We start from the raw sequence: 18,751 nt of genomic DNA, 5'->3' as shown, positions 1-18,751 counted from the left end.
AAACATTGTAAAACATTGAAAAAATGGGCCAGTTACATTTGCCCCCCAGTCGAGAGTTGCCCCGCTGTACCTTACATAGAAAACATCCATGACTCAGGAACAAATATTTGTGCTCTTCAAAAAAAAATACCTTTACTTACCTGGATTCGAACCCGACACCGCGGCATAGTAGGTAGGGTCACTACCTAGTGTTGTGAATTTAAGCTTTGAGGCGTAAACTACAAAACTCGAGTCGCGACTTCTGAGTCTTAAAGCCTAGAACCTTAAAGCCTCGACCATATAAGCCTCAACCTTATAAGTTCGTGTTGCTGCTTACGAGCACAGAATCCTCGAGTCGTTAGTCCTCAAGCTTTAAAGACTCCTAAGCTTTGAAGGTTTAAGTCTATTAGGTTTGTAGCATTTAAGTCTTAGAAGAGCTTTTAATAAACTAGATCCTAAGGTCAACAGAAGTAAAAAAACAGGCCAAGTGCGAGTCGGACTCGCCCACTGAGAGCTCCGTACTTTTTAGTATCCTGAGATACATGAGATTCAGCGTGGTGACGTGACCGGGCGGACGGATATCTGAGTCTTAGTAATAGACTTACGTTTTTACCCATTGTGTACGGAACCCTAAAATCTACCAAACCGACACGTCAAATTAAGGGTTAAAAATAAATACTATCTGCCTATAAAGCTCGTTGTTTGAGCTCTTAAAGCTTGACACAGGCCTTCAGTTGGTCGTCAGCCGTCAGAGAGGACAGTAGTGAAATATTTACGAAAATAATAAGTTTATCTATGCCAATAATAGTGTAGATTTTAGGAAATAAAATAACCTTGCAAATATTAAATGTATTTCCTAAAAAAGATAAATGTTCTTATCAGAATATTCAAAAAATTGTTAATATTTCAAATAATTTAATTTTACTACGGGGTTATTATTTTTTAATCAATTTTTTCTGACAACGTCTATGACCTAGAATTTCCTAGACTTTTCCATTCCACGTCCATCTTTCATGAAGAGCCAATGCCAAGTGATTGGTTCGCCAATGTGTAAACAGCGGCTCTTATCTTGGCCAAGGGGTTTCACAAAGGGCTGGTGGAACCGTTGGCCATATGTGTACAGCGGCCATAAAATGTTGCCGGGACACACGAATATTTGAAGTTGAAGTACACGAATTTACCAGGATCTCGCGTACCTAGTAAATAAATTCACTAACACGAATTCGCACAAAGAACGTCCGAAATCCGAAAAGACAAAAGTAAATTATAAGTTGTTATTAATCCGAACCTAATTCATATTTAATCAAGCAACAACAAAACACATAAATAATAACCAAAAAAACACCGAAACAACTAAGGATTCTAATATCAGAATCACAACTTCGCGCCGTTACATTGAAAATAAAATCTCCATTTTGATTTTTTTAGTCAACATTCAAATGACATTCGGCAGAAGTATTTTTGCTATAATTTTAGTTTTACGTAAATCATAATAACAGATGGACGTATCAGCCGTGACCCTGAAACCTGTCCGATTGTATAGGAAGGTATTCTACATAGATTTATATATTATTAAGCTAGATTGAGTTGTTAGGCGAAAAAGTGTGTCCACATGAGAGGGTAAAGTTGGGGCTGGTGTCCCTCTCGCACTTATTGCCACTGTCAAAATTATTTGAATGACGTCATCACTGTCATTGTTTGGGGATACCAGTTAACATTCAAAGTTACTACCAAATCTACTAATACCGAATTAAAGGTTTTTTTAATTGCGCAAATCTTTGGTTTTATGTCTTCATAATAATGACTTACCAATTCGTTACAAGGTATTAATATCCTTGCCTCGATATAATACAAAAATAATTTAAGAAGTTTATAAACTTAGTTATCATACAGGTAAAAATACTACTACTATAGTAATCTCTTTAACACTGGTCACACGTGCGAGAGGGACACCAGCCCCAACTTTGACCCTCTCATGTGGACACACTTTTACTAGTCTGATAAGAACGCCTTTCTGCACCGGTGATAAAGTTCAATTTAGTATGGCAAAAAAAGTGTGAGCTCAGTCCCTATTGAAAGTCCATGGTATTCTACTGACAAATTGGATGTGCCAGAGTTTATTGGCGTTACGTCACATTTATAGTCTATGGTTTGATGCGTTTCCGAACGAATCGCTTGAACGCCAACCAATCACAGCACCGATCAAACGGATGGCCCCTGTACACACATGGCCAACAGCTCCACCAACCCTTTGTGAAAGCCCTTGGCAAAGATTAGAGCCGCTGTTTACACATTGGCGAACCAATCACTTGGCATTGGCTCTTCATGAAAGATGGACGTGGAATGGAAAAATCTAGGAAATTCTAGATCATAGACATTGACAGAAAAATTTGATTAAAAAATAATAACCCCGTAGTAAAATTAAATTATTTGAAATATTAACAATTTTTTTAATATTATGATAAGAACATTTATCTTTTTTAGGAAATACATTAAACATTTGCAAGGTTATTTTATTTCCTAAAATCTACACTATTATTGACATAGATAAACTTATTATTTTCGTAAATATTTCACTACCGTCCTCTCTGACGGCTGACGACCAACTGAATGAAGCGCCAATGTGTAAACGCAGTTGGCCATTGGCGCCAAGATCCTTTGATGGCCGCTGTACACACATGGCCAACAGTTCCACCAACCCCCTTGGCCATGTGTGTAGAGGGCTACTTGGCCGTAAGTTTGCAGTTGGCGCTTGCGCTTGCCGGCCAACCGATTCGTGTCGGTTTTTTGTCCACACATCAAAGGATCTTGGCGCCAATGGCCAACTGCGTTTACACGTTGGCGCTTCATTCAGTTGGTCGTCAGCCGTCAGAGAGGACAGTAGTGATATATTTACGAAAATAATAAGTTTATCTATGCCAATAATAGTGTAGATTTTAGAAAATAAAATAACCTTGCAAATGTTTAATGTATTTCCTAAAAAAGATAAATGTTCTTATCAGAATATTCAAAAAATTGTTAATATTGCAAATAATTTAATTTTACTACGGGGTTATTATTTTTTAATATTTTTTTTCTGACAACGTCTATGACCAAGAATTTCCTAGATTTTTTCATTCCACGTCCATCTTTCATGAAGAGCCAATGCCAAGTGATTGGTTCGCCAATGTGTAAACAGCGGCTCTTATCTTGGCCAAGGGGTTTCACAAAGGGCTGGTGGAACCGTTGGCCATGTGTGTACAGGGGCCATGATGTGTGGACAAAAAACCGACACGAATCGGTTGGCCGGCAAGCGCTAGCGCCAACTGCCAACTTACGGCCAAGTAGCCCTCTACACACATGGCCAAGGGGGTTGGTGGAGCTGTTGGCCATGTGTGTACAGCGGCCTTTTTTTGTAAAGGCCGCTGTACACACATGGCCAACAGCTCCACCAACCCCCTTGGCCATGTGTGTAGAGGGCTACTTGGCCGTAAGTTGGCAGTTGGCGCTAGCGCTTGCCGGCCAACCGATTCGTGTCGGTTTTTTGTCCACACATCAAAGGATCTTGGCGCCAATGGCCAACTGCGTTTACACATTGGCGCTTCATTCAGTTGGTCGTCAGCCGTCAGAGAGGACGGTAGTGAAATATTTACGAAAATAATAAGTTTATCTATGTCAATAATAGTGTAGATTTTAGGAAATAAAATAACCTTGCAAATGTTTAATGTATTTCCTAAAAAAGATAAATGTTCTTATCATAATATTAAAAAAATTGTTAATATTTCAAATAATTTAATTTTACTACGGGGTTATTATTTTTTAATCAAATTTTTCTGTCAATGTCTATGATCTAGAATTTCCTAGATTTTTCCATTCCACGTCCATCTTTCATGAAGAGCCAATGCCAAGTGATTGGTTCGCCAATGTGTAAACAGCGGCTCTAATCTTGGCCAAGGGCTTTCACAAAGGGTTGGTGGAGCTGTTGGCCATGTGTGTACAGGGGCCATAACGTTTGTATTTCAAATAATCGCTTCGTCATTTCATTCGCGCTTTGGTAAATCTGTGTATTATTTTGTGCGTGTTAATTTAAAAAGACATCAGACAATAATTGTAGTAAAATAAATATATACCATTTTATTTGCTGTAATCCATAAAATTTGTGTTGTGTTGTATGTGACGACGGATGATAGTTTTATTATTGATATAAATCTTCAGAATGAGTGCATTAACGGACGACGTATACAGATTATTGTAAGTATTTTTCTGCAAATTACATAAAGCAACATGTTACGCTATTAAAACAACATAACTTATTAATATAACTTGTCACAGTGCACCTATTAGCTACTTTGTTATTTTCTCTAACCCCGCCCAAACACAGTTTGTCATCTAAAACTTTTATCCAGCGATGGCGTCACAGAGGAAGTATCCCAGAACATCCGTCACCTGATGCAGCAGTTATGGCTAAACTGGTCCCACGTCGGTGTGGAGTACGACGTGAAGGTCAACAACATATACAAGCTGGTGCAGATTGAGAAGGACCTTCACAGTGATGTGTTGGATGAAACTAAACAGCAACTTAAGACCATGCAACAGCAAGTTGAAGGTACATATCATTGTAGTTTTAAACCTTCGTGGTTTTACGATTAAATTTGTATGAGCAGCTAGTAAGTTAAGCATCTATGTGCACCAATTCCATGTTTTGGAAGATTATACAACAAGTGAATATGCTCAACAGTTTCTTGGATGATATCAGTCTTTCAGTTAGGTGTGTAGGTATTGTCTGGTGGTCTGTAGGCACCTTTATAAAGTTTTCCTGAAGCTATCAAGTTTGATGCGCTGAGTTTCAAGTTTGATGAGACTAAACAAAATATACATACATACATACAATCACGCCTGTATCCCATAAAGGGGTAGGCAGAACACATGAAACTACTAAAGCTTCAGTGCCACTCTTGGCAAATAAGGGGTTGAAAGAAAACGAAACTGTGACATTGCAGTGACAGGTTGCCAGCCTCTCGCCTACGCCACAATTTAACCCATATTCCATAGTCACCTTCTACGACACCCACAGGAAGAAAGGGGTGGTGAAATTCTTAACCCGTCACCACACAGGTCAACAAAATATATAATGAAATAAAACTATGGAAACGGATTATAGCATGTAAAATGAATTTACAATAATTATTTGAATTTATTTATTTATTATACGTGATATAATCCGTTTCCATAGTTTTATTTCATGAGTAACTATCACGGTAATCGAAGACAATAAAATATATAATGTTAATTATTTATGTTTCATAGAATTAAAAGAAGAGACCAAGAAGTTGAGCCAGTACCTGTCTGTAGACATCAGTATTTTAGAGTACAAAGAGGACATGATGCTGTTTGAGTATAAGAAAGAGTTGGAAGACCAGATTACAGGGTAAGTAAACATGAAAGTCAGCTAACTTTTCTTGTCAGTCTTGTGGTAGACTATGTTGGTCTCGCATCAGTCTAAGAGTCATTAGAAAAGGTGCTTCTCAAATATTACACGGGCCTTAAATCGTCTGCAATAGATGTTAAGGCCAATGATGATTTAAACTTGAAAGTGCAGATGTCCTCTGTTCTCAAAGTTTGTTTTCTGGATTGGAGCTATGTTTGAAATAGCCATATAAATTAAATACAAAGGTAGAGAAAAACAATTTTTTTTATCCAATTTTGTACTGATTTGGAACTAATTTAAAACTTGCACTTTTTGGAGTAACTTGAAATGACAATACTCATAGATGGCTACTTGACAGACCATACTAACTAAAATGTTATCACAGATACAGAGAACAAATGGAGCAGAGGCGCACAGAAATCAACCGGCTGCTGGAATGGCAGCACGATCTCACCGAGAAACTCGGAGTCACCTTCCATGAGCTGCAAGACATCCCGCTTCCGCCCCAAGACGAGTTGGACAAGTTGAGGAACCATCTTGAAGTGCTGCAGTCAGAGAGAGACAAGCGAGCTGAGATATTCCTACACACGCAGATTGAAATTAAGGATATCATGGGTATGATTTTTTATTACATTTAATGAGTATTGTAGTCCAAATATAATTACCTACTTACGCCGTGGCTTGCGTGGGCAACGGTCGCGCGATGGTCGCGCGACGGCGATGCGACGCATACGAAATCAAACCTCATCGATATGGAAGTATGAGACGCGACGGCGACGGTCGCGCGACCGTCGCCCACGCAAGACACGGCGTTACCTTGCTTTGACAGGCTTTTGATGTCAATGTTTGAGCTTTATACCTCTGCCACACACTCGAGCGGCGTGGGAAGTAGGCAGAGGCATAGTGCGGCCGCGCTACTCATCATGCCGCTCGTCATGCTCCTCGTCATGCCCACCGCTCCCTATTTTGTCGGTTTTTTGGCGCGATTCAAAGGGCCGGCAACAACCTAGTGTGATAATCGCGCGAATAGGGCAGTGTGTGGCTGAAGAGGGCAACATCGCGGCAGCACGAGGAGCAGCGCGAGGAGCACAGTGTGGCAGAGGTATTACTTTTGACTGACATTTGTTAAACCAAAATCTTTAAATCCTGTTACCCTCTGCTGAGGGGTAGGCCTTGAATCTTTTTTCTCGATTTCCTCTGGTCTTGGGCAGCCAGGGATGTATATTATCTGACCAAGACCAGACATTGTAAGACAGTTTTTAAACAATACTTCCTTCTGAATATTCTTTAGTTAGTTTTAGTTAATCCAATGTGAGTGAATAAAACTTGGATTACTAAATATCATGGATGAATAGCCGGATTTTTGAGACATCTTAATTTTACATTTTATTATACATATTTACAGAGAAACTCCAAATCAGACCACAGAGCAAGTTCGAGCATGTGGTGGTCAGCTCCCCGTCTGTGGACTTCAAGGTGACAGATCTGAACATGGACCGCCTGGCCAAACTGCGGCAGGACTTGCAGGAAAAGTACGACCAGACCAACAACCGGGTAAGTACTTATTTGGAGTTTTTAAGAAACTTGCTGATGACTCCAGCTGCAGAGATATTTGACTCCCTTGCAACTAATTCTATGCAGTGTATATCTGTAGTAGCAGTAAAGTAAGGTTGGAGAAGATTGTAGGGCTTTTAATGAGGGGTAAGATGGAAAATCATTCAAATAACAAAGTACTAAGGGCGGCTTTCTCTCTTACCCCTAAATAAAACTCCTTCAATCTTCACCCATCTTATCTTATTACCTTATCTTACATAGATTTGCATAGCACACAAAAAACATTATGAGATATCCTCTCAGACTCGGTCACTAGATTTTTAATTATTTATTACATAAAAAGTTGAGCTAGCAAAAGTAGCAAAGGGACTATCAGAAAGTTTTGTTTATTATAGATTTCAAGGAAGGCTATTTGTGGAGGACTTATTTATTTTCTTACAATCCTGTAGGTATTAGAGCTACGCGAGCGTCTGTCCAAACTATGGGAGTGCCTGGACGAGGACCAGATATACAGAGACAACTTCCTGCAAGCGCACCCCGGCTGCCATCCTGCCACCGAAGCTGCCATCAAGGAGGAGATCAAACGATGCGAGCAGATCAAGAGGCAGAAGATTCAGGTATGTCCAATGATGTCATATGGGTCGAGTTTTATTTTGTAGATTTCACCATTTTATGAACCTATAAACAACTTCGAAAAAAAGAAAAAATTAATATAGGTAAACAGAAGTTGACCTCCTTAAAATCTTATGTGGCTCGAAAATAAGCGGGGTGTATTTTGGAAGCGGGTCAGTTGATCACAATAGATCAGGAATTGTTGCAGTGATACTGGTGCTGCGAAGCCTTACATAGCCCCGAACAGAAAAGAAGAGTGCAGCTAGCAGCACGGAATCTGGTAGCTTTCCTCACTCACCCACTATCAAAATGAAAACCATATTTTTACTGGATACGAAAAGCTGCAATATTCTAAAATTTCGAGTGTAATCAAGAGAAAACATAACTCTCAGGCAATTTATTCATACAAATTTCTTACACAGGTGTTTGTAGCCAACATGCGTACAAAGATCAAGCTAATGTGGGATAACATCATGTACTCGAGTCGGCAGCGAGAAGAGTTCGTCCACTACTTACATGACATCTTCACTGAAGACAACCTCACACTGCATGAGATGTATCTGGATAAAATTACTAAATACTACAATGAACACAAGTAAGTATTACTATTACTGTGTTAAGACGGAGAATTTAATTTGGGAGAACATCATGTTGTATGTAGAAACGCAAAGTAAATAGTTTTGCTCACTGTACAGTCAACCAAATGCAACCCTAGGCCACTCTACAACCATGTCAAAATGACAAGCAGTAAGATATTACTTACAATCTGATTTATAAGGTCACTATGACATAGTTATACAGTGGCCTAGGGTTCCAATTGGTTGACTGTACACCCGCAGGAAGAAAAGTTCACTTAAACAGTATGAAGGTATTTATAATTTTAATGTATCCATGATTCAACTCACTGACGCAGCCCGCCCCATTGCCGTCATACTTCGGTAAATTTATTTTCGTCCCTACCAATGCAGTTACAAACAGGCTGCCGCATAAAAATCACCTCTCACTCAAATTACGACGACCGGTCTGGCTCAGTCGGTAGTGACCCTGCCTGCTAAGCCGCGGTCCTGGGTTCAAATCCCGGTAAGGGCATTTATTTGTGTGATGAGCACAGATATTTGTTCCTGAGTCATGGATGTTTTCTATGTATATAAGTATATATTTATCTATTTAAGTATTGTATATCGTCGCTTAGCACCCATAGTACAAGCTTTGCTTAGTTTGGGGCTAAGTTGATCTGTGTAAGGTGTCCCCAATATTTATTTATTTATTTATTATAAGCCAATAAAACACCCAAATTATACTTCGCACAACTTCGGCACTGCGCAACTTCGGCAGATATCCATAATAGAAGTAGTTCAGTATGATCATAAAGTCTATGCCGGTTATGGCAGGTGGATATAATTTCTGTAAAATGCCTTTGGTTTTCTAGTTCAAACCATTCATAATCTATTTTGTGAATAGGCACATTTTCGAGCTGGTGGTGACTCGCAAGAACCTCTGGTTGAAGCAAGCCGAGCTGGACGCGCGCGCCTCCGATCCCGGCCGCTACCACAACCGAGGGGGGAATCTGCTGAGGGAGGAAAAGGAGAGAAAAGCTATTGAACAGAATGTAAGTAACAATACCGGCTCAGCCACGACATTGGTCTAAGCGCGACAGCGGCGAGCGGCGGCCATACATTGAAGCGAGACACAGCGATGGGACTTTTCATTCGCACATATGGTTGCCGCTCACCGCTGTCGCGCTTAGACCAATGACGTGGCTGGGCCGTACATCCTTATACTCTATAGAGCTTAGGGCCTCCGATAGCTGGCGCGGACGACCGCCGCGTATGCACCTACATTCAAATAAAGGTTATATCTATCTATCATCACCCTCACGGGTTCCGCCAATATGTGAAATCCGTCACACGCGCTGGATAATCCGCGTCAGCTAGTGGGCTTAGTCAATTTGTGTAAGAATGTCCTATAATATTTATTTTTAAAGTCTAGTCATTCTCAATAATTTTCCTTAGTAAGTAATCGCCTATCCCACAGTCACGCCAGTTTTCCGAAGGGTTCGGCAGATACCACGGATTTCCACTTGCTACAATCCAATGTGCGTAGCAGAATGCACAAACGCTCACGATATATATCTTTCGTACTATCTATCTCTATCGCTCTTGCGTATTGGCGCGACAGAGCCAGACTACATTTCTGCGGACTTTCGGTGGCGTTGCGGTGGTGGCACGGGGCCTGACATTCCACTTTCGTTTCTTCTACGTTCATAAGATTTCTCATACATACTCGCCAGTTTAAGTTAAGTTTAACTCGCCAATCATGCAGTTTCTGTTCCATTCCCACGTTTTTTTGGCAAATGGTTATCCAACATTAGAAAGAGCGAGTCTTCATAGGTGCACAGCTCACAAGTCTTTAAAATTAAATGTCGATGACCTATATTTTTCATTTCAGCTCCCGAAAATTGAGGCCCAAATTCGTGAAACAGTAACAGAGTACGAGGCAAGGACTGGCAGCATATTCACCGTGGACGGTGTACCTCTTCTACAGCTCATCGAGGACGAAAAGGAGTCGAGAAAAGCTGTAAGTAACATAAATATTTGAATAATATCAATCATATTTACCTTGAATGGTACTTACCTTGTAAGTTTTTGCGTACTTGCAAGAGAAGTTTAATCGAAGATTTTAATTTTTAATAAAACAAAAGTTATAAATTCGAACATGGATCTTTAGGAGGTTCTTTATTCATTATCAGTTGTGGCAGGCAGCTCAGATGAACAAAACGTTGCCTTAGTGCGTTTTCACATTATCCGTTCCGATGTCGGATCTAGGACCTATACATTAGGAAAGTTGTCAAAGTAGAATATGGGATGCGTTAACAAAAACTCGTGAACATAACTTTGTAATAATGGATTCTTAATAAGAAAATTTGTTATAATCTACAGGAGCGCCACAACAAACTGTCAGCACGCAAACAGGCACTAACGCCCACCAACAGCAACGCGCTGTTCCGCTCGCTCGCGACGTCCCCGCGCGGCAAACGCAACCGCACCGCTGCGCAGCTCGCCCTTACCGCTGAGAAGAACAGGTAACTGGAACACCACCATTCAAATATTACTAAGTTTCTCTGAGAAAACAAACGGCTCAGCCACGACATTGGTCTAAGCGCGACAGCGGTGAGCGGCGGCCATACATTGGAGCGAGACACAGCGATAGGACTTTTCATTCGCACGTATGGCTGCCGCTCACCGCTGTCGCGCTTAGACCAATGTCGTGGCTGGGCCCTAAGGCTCGACATATTTAAGCGCTGAACTCCCTCGTACCACGGGCGATGAGGGACATATACCGTACTGGTGGAAAGAAGAATTCGGGTGACCCGTTTCTACCCACACTGTACTTGTCTAGGTCCCATTACCTCCAGACTGCGGTAGTGGCCAATTTGATATAACGAATGCGTCGTTTGAACTTGAAAGTTTCAATACTAACGTTGTCTCTAATCCAATAACTAATCCTCATATTGAGAGCGCAAATGAATATCTAGACTGCCCATAAATAGTCGTACAATATTTACATGACTTACGTTACGACTTACCTATTCTAAACATATTAATTCATATTTTATGCTCCAGTAATCTGTTACTGTTTTACGAAAAATAATATAATTATTTGTCAAATCCTCATTAGACCTAAATATCGTATAATAGAACCGAATAGACCATCTGACTACAAACAGTTCTCTCACCCCGTAGGCCGCCGTCGAAGCGCCAACTCATCACGGGCAGCGCCACCAAAGCTGTGTCGGCGCTCACACACAACCTGTCTGCGTTGAAGAGGTCCGCCATTTCTACTGTTAAAAGGTAACGTACAAGTTTTATTTGTCTTATATTTCCGGTCAATGTGAATTTTATTAGTGGAATAAATAGGTATTGTACATATGTACCTACACACTTGGGCAAACATTTGTTAGCTACGCTTATCAGAGAGGTTGCTTACAGAAGTCACATAGACAGTTATAACATTAACGATATTACATGGTTGTATGTAACACTTAATTATGTAGAGCTTATCTGTACAAGAATGGGTGTGTAATGATTGGTATAATAACATTTGATATAACAACATTTCGTATATATTTAAAGGATATAATCACTCGTTTGACATAATTAACATTTGGTATAACCACAAAATATATACTTTTATTTTGTATAATCATTATTTCGTATAACACTCTATTGATATACGACTAGTATAATATAACCAGCAAACAGTATAAAACATTTCATGAATTAATTTTATTCTTTTTTGAAGGGATCACAGTTCTAACCTAACCTAACCTACTTTTCTGATAGCAGTACATATGTTTGAGGGTCACAGTTCTAACTTAACCTAACCTATTTTTCTGGTAGCAGCGCGTTGGATCTAATTTATTGTACAATTGTTTTTTATTCTAACTGTGCTTTAGAAAGAATTTGTGTTATACAATTTATTTATTATCGGAAATAAGCATTATACTCTAAAGTATGTTATAATAATGTTATTAGAAAAAATGATCATTATATTAAATAAGAATTATACAATTTGTTAGTATATTATTTGTTGTTATATAATACAATAATTATATCAAAAAAAGTTATATCGATCGATACGCACCCTACAAGAATACCTGTAGGGTAATCGCGCGTCTTTTATTTGTGGCTGAGATCGGCAAAACTTACCATAAGAACGAAATTTTGAATTTTAGACCAAACGATGAAGTGGGACGTTTTGCCGACCGCGGGCACATATATTCATTAATATGCTCCAAAACCCCAAATGCCTCCATAGTAAAGTGAATAATTTTGTATATTGTTTTGTAGTATTTCTCATTCCTTGTTGCCAATTTCAGTTCGCTAACGGCCAATAAACGCACTCTCGAAGCTACGCGAGGCAAGTCTTAGAGCGTTTTTACATTATCCGATCCGATATCGGATGTAAGAAGGATGTTAAAGGCAAAAAACAAAGATGGCGTCTTTAATTTATAAGATATCGGTCCTACATCCAATATTGGATCAGATAATGTGAAAACGCTCTTACACTAAACTAGTAGTTATGTCAGTAGTTTCATTGCTTTTGTAATACCGTAAAAGGAATGAGTAATACTGTTAGTAGTTGCTAAATACCTATTTCATTTTTATTGGCATCAAAATAGTAACTGTCTATTAGATTGCTAATGAATCCGTTTTATTAGCTTCACTAGAATGTGCGTATGAAATACGCCATAATGATTTCCGATGAACTGCCATCAAAATGTTTATATCATATTAATTAGACTAACGCCGAGTGCTTTAGAGACATCACATCTGACCAACTAAAATGAATGAGACAGCCTAATTGTATTTAATAGCTTATGACAATTAAGACTTCTCTGCGCCCTTGGTTGTCTAAGATTTTGACTACCAAACTACCCTTCAACATACGCTGATCTTCTTTAAACGTCGTGGCTACGAGTATCATGTGTTTCGCGTCGCAGCCTCGCGTTGAGCCTTGTCGCAATGCACGTTTGTTTATATTAAGCTGTAGCCGCACGTGACAGTTGTCTTTCGCGGTTAGAGAACCAATAAGTTATCAGTATTTTTTAACCGCCGCCTAAATCTCAAGGGAAGGGGTTCTCAATTCGTCTGTTTTTTTTTTCATGTGGCTACATTTACCCTTGGTTGTATTATTACAGGCGAGTCAGCGGCCGACTAGCCACGAAAGCCATCGTTGCGAAGGCGGAGAACCACGGCGCCACCGTAAAGAGGAAGCTGGACTACAGAGCGGACGCCCCGAAGATGCCCAAAGCGAACGGCAGCATCCTCAAGCATAAGCGATCGGTATGTGAAAATCCTGCTTTAAGATTGAACATTTTATTTGTGACGTATTCTAACAAAAGCAATAGAGTCTCGTTAGAGTTAGACCAATTTGACAAAGATTTTGATACAGATATTGCATGAGAGATATTGTAATAACGTCAAGCTTCTATCAAACTATGACAATTACTGCAATTCTGTCCTATCAGTTTTATTTATCTTGGTCTGACTGCAATCTGGCACCTTTTGTCAGAAGACATCGCATTTATGAAAAAACTACGATTACACTTCTACAGTTTGTGTTTTAATAATGGTGTTGGTTTAACATAGGCCTACATTGACTACCTACTATTGACACTGTTCATGTTTTATGATGCAAAAACCAGTCACGATTCATTTGTTTAAAAATACAATAATAATTTAAGTATTTTGTCAACCATGCCGTCAATGTAGATCTATTGTTGACATTAACGTAATAACGTATGCGGAATGAAATCTGGACAAAGTTTTGATATTGTACAGAGTAAGTAAATAAATAAACTAAAATAATGTATAAATGCCAGATTAAAGTTTACATATCTGTCATTTAAACTGGTAAGTTTCATGAGTATTGGATTCCTTTTCTCGAAATGATGGTCAATCGAGAAGGACGACCTAGCGAAACCGTTTGTAATTTCTACATACCAATTTTCTGTGACAGAATGCAAAGCCCGAGGAAAATTTTGTAGTAAGGGTTAGAAGCTAACAGTCATTTTATAATATTTTTGCGTCCTTTTTCTTTACAAAAAACTACCGCAACAAAGCGTGGTCCAAGAAAACATTACAGCATTGGCAAGTTTTCTGGGAGAGATTTGATTAAAAGAAATGTCGGCCCCCTAAGGCACAAAATCTCACAGAGAGCTCGAGACAGCATTCGAATGGGGCAGCGAAAGTGATAAAAATTATCTTGAAGACATGAGTATCGATACACATTAAAAAAAGTTAGGCCTATAGTCTTCAAAAATAAAATAAACAACTTTGAAAATGCTGCTACGCCGTTAAGTCAAAAAATGTAAAAAACAGCTGTTTTTGCATTTCTGGGTTTATGAATGACTAATAATATGTCGAGTAAATGGAATTTCACGACAAGAAAACTATTATTTTGAGAACACTAATGATCCTACGGACAAGAATGTGAAAAATGTCAAGCATACGAAGCTTCTTTAAAAAGTTATCACATGAAAGATAAATTTGGACCTTAAAAAATGCTAACATTGGTTTTGTCGACACCGATGGACATAAAGTATCACAAGTTCTGTTAGAAGCCTCACAAATCACGAAAGATATCAAAAATAAACTATGTTATATTAATTTTATAAGACATTGAATTTTGTCCAGATTTCATTCCGCATAAGTTACGTGTGTAACCTGCCTGCAAAATTTATGCTTCGCCCGTTAACTCGCGCATGTTTTAATAACGCCTTTTACGTTTTCCAACCTGTATCTAACAGATTATTACAATAACTAAACAAAAATTCCTGGTGTGTGTTGGTGTGGCCTTGACGTTTTACAAATTAACCACTAATTGTGTTATTTACTGAAAATATAATTGATGTGTTTTGCGATGCGTCAAGTGCATGCCTTTTTTGAGTGTTTGCACATTATGCATTATTTATGACGTTACTCAATTTTGCCGTGAAAGACGGACAGACAAACAGACACACACACTTTCCTATTTATAATATTAGTATGGATATTTGACGTCGACTATAAAAGTAAGGATTGTAGTCAGTAGTATGTAGTTACTATTACTGCCTCCGTTTTTATTTTGAAAGGTATCGGAACAATAGCTTTTACTTACTAAAGACATGTCTAACTTTTCGATTTTAGATGACACATTTTTCTTAGAAAACGTCAGTACCTGTAGATTTCTATCCTACACACAAGAAAGCATATGTGCATAGTAAAGGGCAGCACTTGCCATGGTGTGATAAGTTGATCTCGATTCAGGCCACAACGTGTACGGCCTCTATACAATTAGGTACGGGCTCCCAGATAAGCCATTTCTATCACTATTTCGCATCACGCATGGTCTTTCGCACCTCCTGAACTCACCCCCCCGGTGTCGGGTTGTGAACTGTGAAGTATAATATCTAACGGGGTTGTCTCGCACAGTCCGTCGGCGCGCGGCGCAGCGCCGGCCACCGCTCCGCCGGCCGCACCGCGGCGTCTTCAGAGGCCACCAAGAACCCGCTCATGGAGACCACACAGCTCACTACATACACTGATTTCAAGGTAACATATCAAATAAGAATCATGAAAAAATGGCCAAACATTCATTTTGCTAATGGGTCAATTTATTATTTCAAGGTAACATATCAAATAAGAATCATGAAAAAATGGCCAAACATTCATTTTGCTAATGGGTCAATTTATTATTTCAAGGTAACATATCAAATAAGAATCATGAAAAAATGGCCAAACATTCATTTTGCTAATGGGTCAATTTATTAAGTGGTTACTTCTCATTCAAAGGTGTTAAATTCGGGAGCTCTAAATTTTGCGGGCAGGCTTCATGGGATATTATTTTAATTATCATATGAAATATAATCTTCGTTCTACCAGCCAATATGTAAATAATCATGGAAATGACCTTTATTATAGGTCACTTCAAGAAATCTGGCACTAATGGAATGAGTGAATCTGACGTATAAAATAAATAACAAAATTAGGTTTATTACATTAACTGTATTTCCATTAATTCCTTCGTTCCATTCGGTCCAACTTTCATGAACACCGGTTTCTATGAAATCATATCATTAGTGTGGCGTATATTATAATCGATTGAACCGGAATATTTTAAATTTTATTTCTTTTTTTAGGAAGGCATCGACGAGAAGAAAATAAGCCGTAGCTCCGGGGTCTCGAAGCCCCCGGACAGCATCCCCATGATCGTGTGCGACGCCATCGAGGAGCACAACTCCCCCTATCAAAAAAAAAGCCCAACCAAATCGGCGGCCATGACCCCGAAAACCGGCAAGGAAAATAGACAGCACGCCGTACATCTAACACCTAAGACTAAAGACTACGATCCAAAACACAAACAGGTCTTGTTACAATCGCCTTTTGTTTAATATACCATCCTTTAAGCCAGGTTTAGACGAGCAATTAAATTTGCAGAAGTTGACTTCCACGAGTGACTTGCGTCGTGTAAACAGCTAACTTCTGTATTTTTTCAACTTCCGCTAGCTTGCTGCAAGCTCTGCGTGTAAACATCAAAAAATAGACTCGGCAAGTAACTTCTGCAATTATCGTACTTTGATCAACTTGCACGTTTAGACGAGCAATAAAACTTGCAGAACAATACTTTTGCAATGTAATGTCCATGTGTAAACAGTCGCCGCAAGTTGACTTCTTGCAAGTTTTACAACTTGCAACACTTGCCGCAAGTACAACGTGTAAACACATTTTAGATATCCCTGCAATAACTTCTGTGTTTATTTTGTCGACGGAATAAAGTTTTCTTGCTGGCATGTCGGATAGAAAAGTTTAGACACTTTAGACCCGTGACAAAGTCATCAAATTGATATCGCACTATTGGTATCACACAACATGGAGAATTATGGGACACAAAGTGTAAAAATTATCGAAACAAAATTAGGAAAAACAACAGCTTTGGCTAATCTAGCCGTAGAATTCAATACTACGGATATTGAAATTAACAAAAAGTTTTTCAAATTTGAAAACGCAATTTGATCAAGAATTAAAGAAAAAGGAACAACGTAAAAGCGGTCAAGGGTCAAATGAAGTGTACACAAGCAAATTGGAATAAAAAAAATACTAATGGGCAACATACACATTCTGCGACTGAAAACTCCATGGTAACTTACAATGAGGGTTCATATGCATTTTAATTGAATTGTCAAGTTTTGAAGCTACTTTATTAACTACTTAACTACGTAATTCACTTCATATGGGTAGGTACTTATTTAATTAAATTTATTGATTATGTTAAAACATTTATTGTTACCCATAAATAGTTTAATAAAACTGTTTAGGGACGTGTTATTGTTTGTATGTTGGTATTTTGTTTTTCAATACTTGGTTTTAACAGTTTCAAGCAAAAAATTAAGGTTTTCTTCGCTCATTTTTACAATTTTTTTATACCGTGAAGGTTCTTCTTTTCGTAGTTCGATTAATAAATTGCGTTGTATTCCTATAACATACATACAATCACGCCTGTATCCCATAAAGGGGTAGGCAGAGCACATGAAACTACTAAAGCTTCAGGGCCACTCTTGGCAAATAAGGGGTTAAAAGAAAACGAAACTGTGGCATCCTATAACATCTCGTCTTAAAATCCAATCTTTTACCCCCTTCCGATTCTTCCGTGTTTTCTTCCCCACTACTATTAAAATCGCCGCAGAATCGCAGATGCACGCATTTTACTATGAGCGGGCATTTTTAATTTGTAAATACTTGTGGTATAATCGCCAACACACTTGTCCCATTTAAACACGTATGCAAGAACTTGCCAGGAAGATCTTGCTAATAACTTCTAAAAGAGACTTGCGACAGAAAAATTGCAGGTAGTCTAAACAGACCAACGATTTGATGCAACAAAAGTTGCCACAAGTTATTGCTAATATAAACAGTCCTGCAAAATCTTCCAGCAAGAACTTGCTTGTCAGCTTGCAGATGTAACTTGTGCTACAAAAATTGCATGTAGTGTAAACAAAAACGCAAGTTATTGCTCAATTTATTGCAGCAAGAACTTGCTCGTCTAAACCTGGCTTTAGATAAAACACTTACGAAGTAGCAGTGTATTTATTGAAAAAGATGGCAGTGAGACTACACTTATAACCTAATTTTGTACTGAATTTAACTATGGAAATGGCGTGTGCACATCATAGTTATGTTAATGCCTTGTATATTATTATAGCGATAAAATGTTGTAGACTGGTGATAATTTTATACCTTATACCCTCTGACTACTGTTTGATGTAAATATTTGAATCTCTTAATAATTTTAAATTAATATAATTTACTCCTGTGTGGTGACGGGTTAAGAATTTCACCACCCCCTTTCTTCCCGTGGGTGTCGTAGAAGGCGACTATGGGATATGGGTTAAATTGTGGCGTAGGCGAGAGGCTGGCAACCTGTCACTGCAATGCCACAGTTTGGTTTTCTTTTAACCCCTTATTTGCCAAGAGTGGCCCTGAAACTTAAGTAGTTTCATGTGCTCTGCCTACCCCTTTATGGGATACAGGCGTGATTGTATGTATGTATGTATGTAATATAATTTAATATTAATGTAATTTTGCGCGTTTAATTATGAGAAGTTTAATTTGTTTATGAGTCCAATTAAGTTAGTTATAATGTTTAATTTTGTGTCAT

The 18,751-nt window shown here is 38.7% G+C and overlaps 1 protein-coding gene across 2 annotated transcripts; it reads left to right on the top strand.

Moving 5' to 3' along the window:
• The first annotated feature begins 4,122 nt into the window (after positions 1–4,122).
• Positions 4,123–18,191, top strand: LOC125240941 (protein regulator of cytokinesis 1-like). Of its 2 annotated transcripts, XM_048149145.1 has the most exons (15): positions 4,123–4,209; positions 4,365–4,564; positions 5,266–5,386; positions 5,772–6,001; positions 6,792–6,940; positions 7,390–7,557; positions 7,975–8,147; positions 9,014–9,161; positions 10,001–10,129; positions 10,492–10,634; positions 11,296–11,403; positions 13,254–13,398; positions 15,529–15,648; positions 16,236–16,502; positions 18,153–18,191. In XM_048149145.1, exons 1-14 carry the CDS (start codon positions 4,175–4,177, stop codon positions 16,485–16,487), a joined length of 2,121 nt encoding a protein of 706 aa, XP_048005102.1. In that variant the 5' UTR covers positions 4,123–4,174; the 3' UTR covers positions 16,488–16,502; positions 18,153–18,191. The 2 variants fall into 2 exon arrangements, with proteins under 2 accessions (XP_048005102.1, XP_048005101.1); XM_048149144.1 differs by having other exon boundaries at positions 16,236–18,191.
• Positions 18,192–18,751: the final 560 nt, after the last annotated feature.

The sequence above is a fragment of the Leguminivora glycinivorella genome, chromosome Z (genome assembly GCF_023078275.1).
Source record: "Leguminivora glycinivorella isolate SPB_JAAS2020 chromosome Z, LegGlyc_1.1, whole genome shotgun sequence".
Classification (NCBI taxonomy): domain Eukaryota; kingdom Metazoa; phylum Arthropoda; class Insecta; order Lepidoptera; family Tortricidae; genus Leguminivora; species Leguminivora glycinivorella.
Note: the sequence above shows the minus strand (reverse complement) of the source record. Positions and strands in the feature narration are given on the sequence as shown.